Raw genomic sequence first — 12706 nt, 5'->3', positions numbered from 1 at the left:
AGGTCGAATAAAAATGTGAAAGCTATCCATCTCGACTAACTGCACTATATGGTACCAGATCATATGCTCTGCAATGATGCTTTGTCAGTGGTCACGCTTCTGTTCCACAGCGTGAATTTAGTACGCGCGATAATTACTGGATTTTTATGAAATGAATTTTATCCATTGTGGATGGTAATTCATTTAATGTTACCTAGCCAGGTATTACGAACTGTCAATGCTTTCAAAACATGTAAAATCAAGATGATGAAGACCATTCAAACAATCAAATTAAACAAAATGCGCTTTTTGTCTATAGATATATTTTCGTCAAATGCTGCCTTACCACTCGCAATTGTCCCACTTGTATCCGTGTAGTCACCAGCAAATAATTGTTTTGTATTTATACAGTGATCTCCAAAACTACAAACACGTACATGAATGTATAAACACCTGAAGATGGGCGCAAGCCCGAAACCGGTCGTGTGACAAATAAATAACCTTTTATTGTGACTGGTAGCGGATAATTTTCTACACCCCATACTGCATTTTTATTGTGATAAGGGACTCTCTTCAGGGACAACGTTTTGTGACCCAGATGAAATGGAAGTTTCAACGTGAATTCGACAGTGTACTACTGTTTACCTTTTTTTTCCAAAGAGGAGTCGAGAGATGGGTTCAACAATGTAATGAGCTCACTACTTCAAATGGAAGCTATATTGAGTAGTAACTTCGTATAAAAGAAGAGTCACTCCAAGTACTTGGGCAGTTTGAGCGATGAGGTGTAGAGAAGCTTAAGACACAATACACGTTTAAGGAGGCATTCGTAAAAAGAAGGAAAGAAGCAAAGAAAGAAGGAGTATTAGAGTTAAACGTTTCCTCGACGACGAGGTCGATAGAGACAGAGCAAAGAAACCGGTTTGGGAAGAGAGTGGGAAGTAAATCGGCCGTTCTCTTTCAAAACGAATCATCCCGACAATCGACTCAATTGATTTAGTGAAGTCAAGGAAACCTAAATGTGGGTGGCCAGGCAAACCAGTGTCGACTCGAGTATGAGTCTTGTGTCTCACAACTGCGCCACTTCACTGGGTGGAGGTTCATTTGTACTACATTCCGTAGGTGTAAATGGAAAATACGAGGGATATTAGGAAAGTAAGTTCCGATCGGTCAAGCAATGGAAAACACTGTGAAAATCTAATAAAGGTTTGCACATATGTGTTCGACAATGTCTCTAGTATGCCTGTCGGTTGCATCACTTCGCTCTTTTCAGTTCTGAGCGCACAGTGAGCTGATAAAGATGCGTAGAAAATAATGTCTCCCGCCAAGCCTGAGGCCCTGGTGAGAGATTTCGCCTGATGTTATGCAGCCAATATTACAGAACTGCCATACGGTTCCTACTTCGTCACAATTCTCGGTCGCAATGTGCAGGGGCAATGAAAATGCTCCTGCAGCGTTTTCGCTGGGAACTGTTTAATCATCCGCACTACAGCTGGTAATTGGCTCCCTCTGTGTTTCATCTCTCCTCAAATTAACTACTGGCTATGAAGACAACATTTTCGCACAGACAACGAGCTATAGATGAGCGTAGAGAATTAGCGGGAAGCACAGGCGGCTGCCTTCTATGACGATGGTATTGGAAAGTTGGTACAACGCTACGACAAATGTGTAAGTCGCAGTGGTGACTGTGTAGAGAAGTGTCTGGAATCTGTAGCTAACTGTTGCAGATAAAACATTTCTGATTATCACAGTGGTTTCCATTTTGCGATCATTCTGAACTTACTTTCCGAAAAACTGTGGTATATGAAGTCACAATACAACAAAAATACCTTGCACTTTGCTCCTTACTGTGCTTTGCAGAGTAAAGATGTAGATATTATGCGGTTCATTGGCCAATACGCCTATATCACAGTTCCTATCTCAAAAATAAGTACCTCAGATCGAACAGATAACACTGAATGAAAATGATTTTAAAATACGAAGATGAGACTGTTCTACCTGCCATCAAGGTCATTTATATGTAAAGCTCTGAATTTGTGCACAACCAATGTTTGAAGGTTTAAAAAAAAAAACTACATAAGCACAAACCACTGAAGAAACAATGCCACCTACAGACAATTACTAGAAGCAGATTCCCAAGAGCCATAAATGAGATAGTTATTTGGCTAAGAAACGAAACATTTGTTTAAAACAATTTATTTTTACTCATCTACGAGGGCTGTTTTCGTCTGTCTCCGATTGGTCGCAAAATGAAAACCACAGTGAAAATTAAAAATGTTTCAGTTGCAACACTTTGTACGACTTCCAGCTACTTCTCTATGTAGTAGCCTCTCCGACTTACACATTTCCTACATCTACATCTACATGGATACTCTGCAAATCACATTTAAGCGCCTGGCAGAGGGTTCATCGAACTACCTTCACAATTCTCTATTATTCCAATCTCGTATAGCACGCGGAAAGAATGAACACCTATATCTTTCCGTACGAGCTCTGATTTCCTTTCTTTCATCTTGATGATCGTTCCTCCCTATGTAAGTCGGTGTCAACAAAATATTTTCGCATTCGGAGGAGAAAGTTGGTGATCAGAATTTCGTGAGAAGATTCCGTCGCAACGAAAAACTCCTTTGTTTTAATTATGTCTATCCCAAATCTTGTCAGTCCTATCTGGTAAGGATCCCACACCGCGCAGCAGTATTCTAAAAGAGGACGGACAAGCGTAGTGTAGGCAGTCTCATTAGTAGGTCTGTTACTTTTTCTAAGTGTCCTGCCAATAAAACGGAGTCTTTGGTTAGCCTTCCCCTCAACATTTTCTATGGGTTACTTCCAATTTAAGTTGTTCGTAATTGTAATACCTAGGTATTTAGTTGAATTTACGGCTTTTAGATTACATTGATTTATCGTGTAACCGAAGTTTGAGTTCCTTTTAGCTCTCATGTGGATGACCTCACACTTTCCGTTAACTTTTCGCACCATTCCGATGTTTCTTCTAAATCGTTTTGCAGTTTGTTTTGAACTTCTGATGACTTTATTAGTCGATAAACGACAGCGTCATCTGCAAACAACAGAGGCCGGCTGCTCAGATTGTCTCCCATATCGTTTATATAGATAAGGAACAGTAAAGGGCCTATAACGCTACCCTAGGGAACGCCAGAAATCACTCCTGTTTTACTCGATGACTTTCCGTGAATTACTACGAACTGTGACCTTTCTGACAGGAAATCACAGATCCAGTCACATAACTGAGATGATATTCCATAAGCACGCAATTTCACTACGAGCCGCTTGTGTGGTACATTGTCAAAAGCCTTCCGGAAATCCAGAAATACGGAATCGATCTGAAATCCCTTGTCAATAGCACTCAGCACTTCATGTGAATAAAGAGCTAGTTGTGTTTCACAGGAACGAAGTTTTCTAAACCCATGTTGACTGTGTGTGAATAGACCGTTTTCTTCGAGGTAATTCATTATGTTCGAACACAATATATGTTCTAAAATCCTGCTGCATATCGACGTTAGCGATATGAGCCTATAATTTAGTGGATCACTCCTACTACCTTTCTTGAATATTGGTGTGACCTGTGCACTTCCCAGTCTTTGGGTACGGATCTTCCGTCGAGCGAACGGTTGTATATGATTGTTAAGTATGGAACTAATGCATCAGCATACTCCAAAAGGAACCTAATTGGTATACAGTCTGGGCCAGAAGGCTTGCTTTTATTAAGTAGATATTTTCGTAGCGTTGTACCAACTTTCTAGTACCCCTGTCGTAGATGACAGCCGCTTGTGCTTTCTGCCAATTCTTAACATTGGTATGAAAACGCGCTGCCTGTGCCAAATCGGTGCCCTCATAGCGAACGGTTCATGTGAGCAAAGAGATGAAAATCAGAGGGAGCGAAGTCCATGCTGTATTGTAGATGATGATACGCTTCCCATCGTAAACGGTACAGACGTGTCTTTGTTGCAGCTGAAGTGTGAGGTCAAGCACTGCCACGTAGAAGGACGTTGTCTGATGACGACACTCCTCTTCGCTTGTGGTGAATTGCCGTTCGTAGCCGATTATCTCGAATCGTCTGATCCACTAGCTTAACGAGATCTTCGGCTGACACTCACTTCCTTCCCTTACCGCCTCCACCGTGAACATCTGTAAAAATGGTTCAAATGGCTCTGAGCACTGTGGGACTTAACATCGGAGGTCATCAGTCCGCTAGACTTAGAACTACTCAAACCTAACTTAACCTAAGGACATCACACACATCCATGCCCGAGGCAGGATTCGAACCTGCGAACGCAGCAACAGCGCGGTTCCGGACTGAGAACATCTGTACGTTCTGCTTCGAAGTTCTTGCACAGTTGCCGCTCTTTTGCTGCCACAAATGACAGTTACGTTATGTCGGCTGCATGAAATCAGGAAGAACCCGTCAGCATTAAGAAATTCAATAACAGCTCGCACTTCACATTTTTTGTGGGAGACTCTGTTCTAGGCATCTTTACATGCTGTTCAAACAAATTTCGGGCTTGCAGCCGGTCGTCGTTCAATACTTCGCACGATATTTCAACTGGGCACCTGCCAGTCATCTTCAGGTGAGCCGTCGCAGACTGGCGATAAAGTTCTACGCTCCGCAATATATAGCGTACTGTAACTGTTCTGAGCATGCGTCGAAAACTTGATAGTTGAACCAACACTGCCCGCCGGCCGCGCCCTCGCTGGTGGAATAGCGGAACTCAGTCGCCCTCTGCGTTGCTGTTTGCCACGGCCATCGACGCACTCTGTCGTCTTCGATTTGAGCAAATCGTGGAGATGATGGGATTCCATGCACTGTCCAGCTGGTAGCCGCTGTCACGGTTTAACAGATTTTCCGCCAGTCGTATTTCTACGGATTCTTTAAGAATGGAGTCCCAGAAAGACGTTGCTGTAGACAAAATCATTGTTTTCTCATACTCCATTGAATGTCCAGTAGAAATACAATGTTCAGCAATAGCGGACTTGCTTGGCTGCAAAAGGCGGGTGTAACGCTGATGTTCAGTGCAGCGTTCTTTCACGGTGCGTGTGGTTTGACCTATGTAAGCCATACCACATTGGCACGGTATCTTGTAAATTCCGGCCTTGTTCATAGAGCTCATACTGTCTCAGATCTAGATAGCTTATCTCAAGAACTCGCCCATCTAAAGACAGTATTCAGCGAAAATGGGTATTCCATCCGGCAGATTAACAGGGCACTAACAGTTAAAACTAAGAAGCAGGAAGTGAATAAGGAGGAGAACATGCCGGAACAATCTTTAGCTTTTCTTCCTTTCGTTGGCAACACTTCGTTTAAAATAGCAAGAATCCTCCGAAAATTTCAAGTAAAAGTGGTTTTCCGCCCACCATCGAAGATTGCGGACCTTGTGGGATCAGTGAAGGACAATCTGTTACTACGAAAGGCCGGAATTTACAAGATACCGTGCCAATGTGGTATGGCTTACATAGGTCAAACCACACGCACCGTGAAAGAACGCTGCACTGAACATCAGCGTTACACCCGCCTTTTGCAGCCAAGCAAGTCCGCTATTGCTGAACATTGTATTTCTACTGGCCATTCAATGGAGTATGAGAAAACAATGGTTTTGTCTACAGCAACGTCTTTCTGGGACTCCATTATTAAAGAATCCGTAGAAATACGACTGGCGGAAAATCTGTTAAACCGTGACAGCGGCTACCAGCTGGACAGTGCATGGAATCCCATCATCTCCACGATTTGCTCAAATCGAAGACGACAGAGTGCGTCGATGGCCGTGGCAAACAGCAACGCAGAGGGCGTCTGAGTTCCGCTATTCCACCAGCGAGGGCGCGGCCGGCGGGCAGTGTTGGTTCAACTATCAAGTTTTCGACGCATGCGCAGAACAGTTACAGTACGCTATATATTGCGGAGCGGAGAATTTTGTCGCCAGCACCTTTGCCGACTTTTTCGTGCTGTGTTCTAGTGCCTATTCAGTGTTGTGTTGCGAACAGAAACCATGCTGTCGCTGGGTGTGAATTTTATATACTTTGCGAACAGAATCCAGACTGTCGCCGTGTTTTCTTAACTGTCTATTGTTTTCCCTGTCTGCTCCGTATGTATTTTTATTCGCTTCATCATCCCTCTGTTGCTTGTTTTAATTTCCCCAGTTTCTTTTCACCTTGTTACTCACTAAGTCCCCGATTTTATCGCCTGTTTTTTATTATTATTTATTCTCCTGCTCTTTGTCAGAAAATCTGTAGGCTGCAGAGCGGCGTCCTAAGCTGCTGCCAGCCCGCCCCCTTTGGGGGGAATTGAAATTCAATAAAGAAAAAAAAAAAAAAAATTTGTCGCCAGTCTGCGACGGCTCACCTGAAGATGACTGGCAGGTGCCCAGTTGAAATATCGTGCGAAGTATTGAACGACGACCGGCTGCAAGCCCGAAATTTGTTTGAACAGTCAATTCGCCGGGAAATTTTTAAAATTCACATCTTTACATGCTCACTATGCTCTCAGAACTGAAAACTGTGACATGACGCGATCGATGGTCATACTACAGACACTACGCAACATATCTGAGCAGAGTTTCCTTTGATTTTCACTGTGGTTTTAATTTCGCGGTCGATCGAATCTTGAAAAAAAAAAAGTAGCTCACGTAATACTTACACAGTCTTATTTCCCATAATCGAAGTTCGTGTGTTGGCTGTTCGTTCCTCCCGTACTTGGCACTCAAATGCAAATACGAAAATTCGATGAAATGATTAAGACAAAATGGGATGGATCAATAACAAGAGAAATATTTGGGCTTCCTACAACATTTTTGGTAAACAGTTTGGAATTCAGTGATCAATAGGTTACTATATTTTGACTAAAGTTTAGTCTTGATCACACCATTTATGTTTCAATGACATAGGTAACCGGTTTTGGTTATTTTTACATAACCATCATCAGACCCATGGGTCCCTTAGGATGGTAGGCGGAGCTCTCCTCAGCTGCTACGAGTTCAGTTGACTTCGTAGCAGCTGAGGAGAGCTCCGCCTACCATCCTAATGGAGCCATGGGTCTGATAATGGTTATGTAAAAATAACCGGAGCCGGTTACCTATGTCATTGAAACATAAATGGTGTGATCAAGACTGAACTTTAGTCAAAATATAACTTCCTACAACAATTCTGTGTATTAGGATTGCAGTTGTCCAAACAAAAAGGCACAGCGTTCACTTCAGATGGTGCAACAGAAATGGTAACTTTGTAACTAGTCATTTGCCATGCGGTGTTAATAGAACTCTGTATCTCCATGCAGGTATTTGGTTGTACAAGGGGCGATCAAAAAGTTTGCTTTCGAAAGCCATACAGTCCAGAATCGGTATGCCAATGGGGCAAAATGTCCATGACCATTGAGGCAAACATCCCACCAGCGCACAAGGTATTGTAAAATACCTTGTCCTGCTGCTTGCTTTCTGCACATCCTCGTACGACAGGAATTGTCGACCTTTCAAGGCCTTTTTTAAGGGATCGAGGGCGTGATAATGGCATTGGGAGAGATCGGGACTATGGGACGAGTGATCTATTGTCTCCCGCTTGTCAGTAATGGCTGGCCTCGTAGGTCGAGAAGCGTCTTGTGTCGAATCTCGACCAACACAGAACTTGGCGCACCATTCCACAACGGTAGTTTTCGCCCGACATGCTGCCCGATACAAATTCTTCATTCTCCGATGGATTTCTTCGGGTGTTTGTCTTTCGGCAGCCAACATAAGACTAATATCATGTTGGTTCTGTAAGGGCGCAATTGGTAATAAAGCCGCCAAAGTTCTCGTTTCAGGAAGAACCGCATTTACCACAAGCACGTCGGTAAGGCACGATTGCCAAGCTCATCCTTGCCTCTATGTCGGTGCTTAGATACTCGCATCGGTGTCGTGCTATGTTGCGGAATGGACGATAAAATATCGATCATGTACCGTGACCAGCGCTTCGCCATTTTGCAGGTGTAGTAAATCAAAAAAATGTCTGCGATAAAGCTTGTACAGCTTGAAAAAATATGTAATTGTCTGTATCCGGTATTGTTTCTGAACCGTCTGCGTTTCTCTAGTCTTTAGATCGTTTATCCTTCGAATATCTGATTCCTGCAAATGCAGAGTTTTACAGATAAGTGATCTTGATGAGTGATGGAACATACACACCTCCTTATTTTAAAATGCTTTTCACTAATTGTTAGCCGATCGAGCTTCGGCACTTCAGTTCTGAATGAATTAGAACCCAAATAAAGTAGATCTCGAGTGCTCCGTGGCAAAATAGTCCTAGCAACATTATCGCTGATTTGTAATCTGCGGTCACATTAAGGATTCAGCTGGTAACTGTGAAGGGAAGGAAGTAGTTGAGCTTCCAGTAGAGTATTGACAGGTCCATATCACGTGATTTGCGTAACATAATAGCAATATGAAGATACTGAGAACAGAGTAAGTGAATAATATGGAGTCCTGAGGCACATATTTCCTTCCATGTCTTCTCACAATAATTGTCTCTTCATCCAACAATTCTGCTTCTTGCTGATTTTTTATCAAGTGTTTTTTAAAACCATTAATTATTATTTTGCGTGACTTGAATAATAAGGAAAGTTAAATCCAAATTACTTTCATTTACTTACTTTTATTGTTCCAGACCATCAGTAGCGTCAGTACGCTTCGCCAGATTGTGTACATTTAGGTCTGCGGTATCAGTCTAATTACAGTAGACAAGTCGTATAAGACGTTCATAGAGCGTCCACAAATTTTGTAGTCAGGAGTACGTGCTGTTTTATGGTATGTATTTCGAAAGACAACAAAGATTATGACGTTTATATGGATGAACAAAAGCACAGAACTGGTTTTCAAAGCGCGTTTTTGTGGTCGTTCTCTAATATGTGATGACGAGAACTTATGCGTTTGGCAGTCTCGGGAATTTGGCATTCATTCTGTAAACAGTCTTGGAGGATTGGCTACAATAACCATCTGAAATTAAGTACAATACTCCGGTGGTGTTATTATATTTCACAACTAAAGCTGTGTTGCGGTCGTGTCACTTGATTGCAGAATGTGCTTTATAGTGCCCGTATCACAAAGCTGCGAGGGCTTACACTGGCCACTAACTGATTCCTAAGAAATGTAACTTTAACTTATTCCCCTTTCGTAATCATGTGTAGAATATAAGATGAGATCGTGCCATCGACAACCATTCGTACCATCAGCAGATATGGAAGATTCAATATCGACAGTGTATGTTTACGAACTATAAGCAGTTGCAAACATCTTTTGCGGTTACTGTAAACTGGCTGAACCCAAATCACAAATTTGATCAAAATGTTGAGAAATATTATACGTAAACCGATCAAAGGGACAATTTAAGAGAAAGATATATCCTGCAATGGATAATTACTCATTTTCATTTAGAAAATGTTTCATTTACACTAGAGTTCTAACTTGCAAAAGACAGGTCGAAGCTGCATCGCCGTGCAGTTGCCGTAGCCATTAATTTTGAAAAAGTAAAGAGGTGGAAGATACAAACAAAGCTCATAGTTAAAGGAATTATGTGACTATTAGTTCTGGACACAATCTGCGGTCTAACGGACGTTGATAATCTTCATGTTTTAGTTTTAAGTTTTCCTGCGGAAGGATAACCAGTTGCACTATGTACGGGATAATAAAAGTTGTGTTGTGGAAGCTGTCAACAACAATGTCAAATGCAGAATTTGGTGAAACAGAGTTTGCATTCTGTATGTTTAATATAAGTGAATCGCGCGCCTACGTAGAAAGGCACTGGTTCACAGTTCCGGTTACAGTCCTGCGTTTCAGTAGTTCAAGTAACAAAATGGAACCCCTTGCACACTTACAGTTGTCACCATTTACAGCTCAGGTATCTCCAACTACAAACCGACCCAAAGTAAATCACGGGCCTGGACAACACTGCAGCCGCAGCAAAGTCAGGCGCAGACTGTCACCCTGCCGCATTTATTACAGTTAAAATACGTATCTGCCATAATTGAAGAGACTACTGTCTGAATATCCGAAAGGAGTAATAGCAATTTCATTGCTGGTAAGAGATGAAACTTCGGTGACATTCAAGTAAATTCATCAGTTGCATGGCCCTGGCACCTGTAGCTTCTACATATGTACTTTCTTATTGCTAATACTATCCTATCCTCATCTGCGTGCTTTATCCGTCACTACACGCATCTCATTGTTTTTTTCAGTTAATCTGTAATCTGCGTTGGCGTTTCCTCGTCCTTTTCTGTAGACATGCTTCATTATCTTTAACGTGGACATTTGATAAGAATTGACGCTTCTAGCACTGGTCACTCGTTTTCTTGCTTGTTTTTTACTTTCTGCGATGTACATCTCCCACATTATGCTCACGTTAAACTATTATACCACCTCCACACCACTGCGTTTGTTTTGTTATTATTGTGTTTCTTCAGTAAACAAAAACGTCAACAACTCTAACAAGGCCTTTTGGTCACTATGTGGTATTGAAACATGAGAATCATGTGGGCTGAAAATAAAAGAAAAAGAAAACGGATATATGCATGTAAATACATCTCCCCGTGGAAGCAGAAAGAGGCGACGACACCTCACAAGTCACATTGGCTTGAATGGATAAAATGAAATGCATGTGGTGATGGAAAAACAAATTTGGGAGTTGCGTAGCCAGTTTCAGCGTTAATACAGTAGTTCAGATAAAACTTTGTACTAATTCTTCCGGAAATTTAAACATATTAATCTATGAGAAGTGAATTAATATTTGCATCACTATATGCTATTTGAATGTTCTTGACATCGTAGGGACAGAATTTTAAGCAAAGTGAATAATAGCATGGAAATTACATGGTACTTCTACGCCACTAATTATGTGTTTATGTATAGAGGACATTAAGTGCTTAACTAATCCTTAGAGACGGTCACAGTTTGCTCAGATTGACAACATCGAGAAAGTCCCTTATATTAAAAGACTCTTCCAGTAACTCCATTGGTTACGGAATATTACGTCTGTTTATTGCAGAGGAGTATGGTTAGTGATGCGGAGTTTGTCAGTGACTAAGTGCACTTGATGTTTTGGTCTGTGGAAGTCGGAATAGCACTTAGCCGGGAGCTTCAGCTACAGAATTAGGATATTTGAACAACGTTTAATTACGTTGTGGAGTCGAGACATCTTTTATTATTTACGATTCACGTTTGCCTCTCTGTGAATACTATAACTGACGACTTTTGAACTGTTGTTTTGTGTTTAATTTGCCAAAAATTGTTTCACGAGATTTTTTCAGGCGTTCAGTAAATTGCTGTTTCTGTCTTTCTTTCTTTACAGTAGATGCACTTAAACGTGGTATATACGAGTTCGTCTAGAGGAGGACAACTCCTTTCTACAACATACTCTACACGGATATTTTATGAAAAGTAGCATATTCTTCTACAGAAATAGATATCAGTAAGAACTACTGCTCAAAACGGAGGAAGTAATTGCTGAAACCTGAAGGAACCAGGTGAAACACGTGTACGTAAAATAAACACATACAATTATTTATTAGTATCTCACCGAAGAAGAGTGTCAAATACATTTAATGAGATGATGCATGAAATATGATGGGTGACATGTTGAGTCATATGGTACCCTCATTGTATCTTATTTTTGATTCGTTAGTATTTGGACTATTCGTGTATTAGCTGTTGCTGTGTGTCAAGGGCAAGGGCAATGGCTCGCGGACGTTCGTATTTTTGGGAGGAGGAGCCGGCCGTGATACTCACGGAAGTGCTGGAAGGGTCCGTCGATGTCGAGGTAGGCGTCGGACTGGATGAGCTCCGACATTTCCTTGCTGTTGCGCACACCGTAGCACAGCAGCTCGAAGTGACTGGCGATGGTGGACATAGCGGCGCGGCGCAGCGCGGGAGGCTGGTTCCGGAGGGGCATCTTGGGGCCGACTGGCGCACACCGCAGCCGGCAGCCGACAGCTATTCCCGGACCACATACCACCTGCCCCCGCCACTGCGGCACCAGTCTCAGCCACCAAACGTCAGCCCCGCACTCACTGAGGTCAGTGGCACACTCTTCGGACGCCATTATAATCCGTACTGGCACTGTTGGCCGCTAAAATTGCAACACCAGGAGAGAATGCAAACGACGAAATTTTACTTACTTTGCGTATACAGTACGGTTCATCAATGGAGCCTACCATAAAGTTGGAAAGAAGGAAGATTGGGAATTAACGTCCCATCGGCATCGAGGTCATTAGAAACGGAGGACAAGCGCTCATTGTTTTAAGACTGTGGAAGGAAATCGTCCGCGCCCTATCAAAGGAACCATTCGGACATTTGCCTGGAGCGATTTAGGGATACCACGGAAAATCTGAATCTGGGTGGTCGGACGCGGATTTGAACCGTCGTGACCGCTACGGTCGCAGGTTCGAATCCTGCCTCGGGCATAGATATTTGTGATGTCCTTAGGTTAGTTAGGTTTAACTAGTTCTAAGTTCTAGGGGACTAATGACCTCAGCAGTTGAGTCCCATAGTGCTCAGAGCCATTTTTTTTGAACCGTCGTCCTCCAAACTGCGAGTCTACTGTGATAACCACTGCACCATTTCGCTCGATAAGGTGAAAACTACCATGAGCACTTAAACAGAGAACCGATTCGTGGCGATAACATAATAGACCTTCTGGTGACAAACAGATCCGAACTATTTTAACAGTTAACGCAGACCAGGGAATCAGCGATAATAATGCGGTTACTGCA

The 12706-nt window shown here is 42.4% G+C and overlaps 1 protein-coding gene across 2 annotated transcripts in view; it reads right to left on the bottom strand.

The window, feature by feature from the left end:
- LOC126469954 (uncharacterized) overlaps positions 1–11910 on the bottom strand; it is a 676617-nt gene extending 664707 nt beyond the window's left edge. For both annotated transcript variants that reach the window (XM_050097364.1, XM_050097366.1), the window contains exon 1: positions 11724–11910. In XM_050097364.1, coding sequence (XP_049953321.1) covers positions 11724–11886 — 163 coding nt within the window. In that variant the 5' untranslated portion in view covers positions 11887–11910. The remainder of the gene's footprint in view (positions 1–11723) is intronic.
- Positions 11911–12706: the final 796 nt, after the last annotated feature.

This window comes from Schistocerca serialis, chromosome 3 (genome assembly GCF_023864345.2).
Source record: "Schistocerca serialis cubense isolate TAMUIC-IGC-003099 chromosome 3, iqSchSeri2.2, whole genome shotgun sequence".
NCBI lineage: Eukaryota > Metazoa > Arthropoda > Insecta > Orthoptera > Acrididae > Schistocerca > Schistocerca serialis.
Note: the sequence above shows the minus strand (reverse complement) of the source record. Positions and strands in the feature narration are given on the sequence as shown.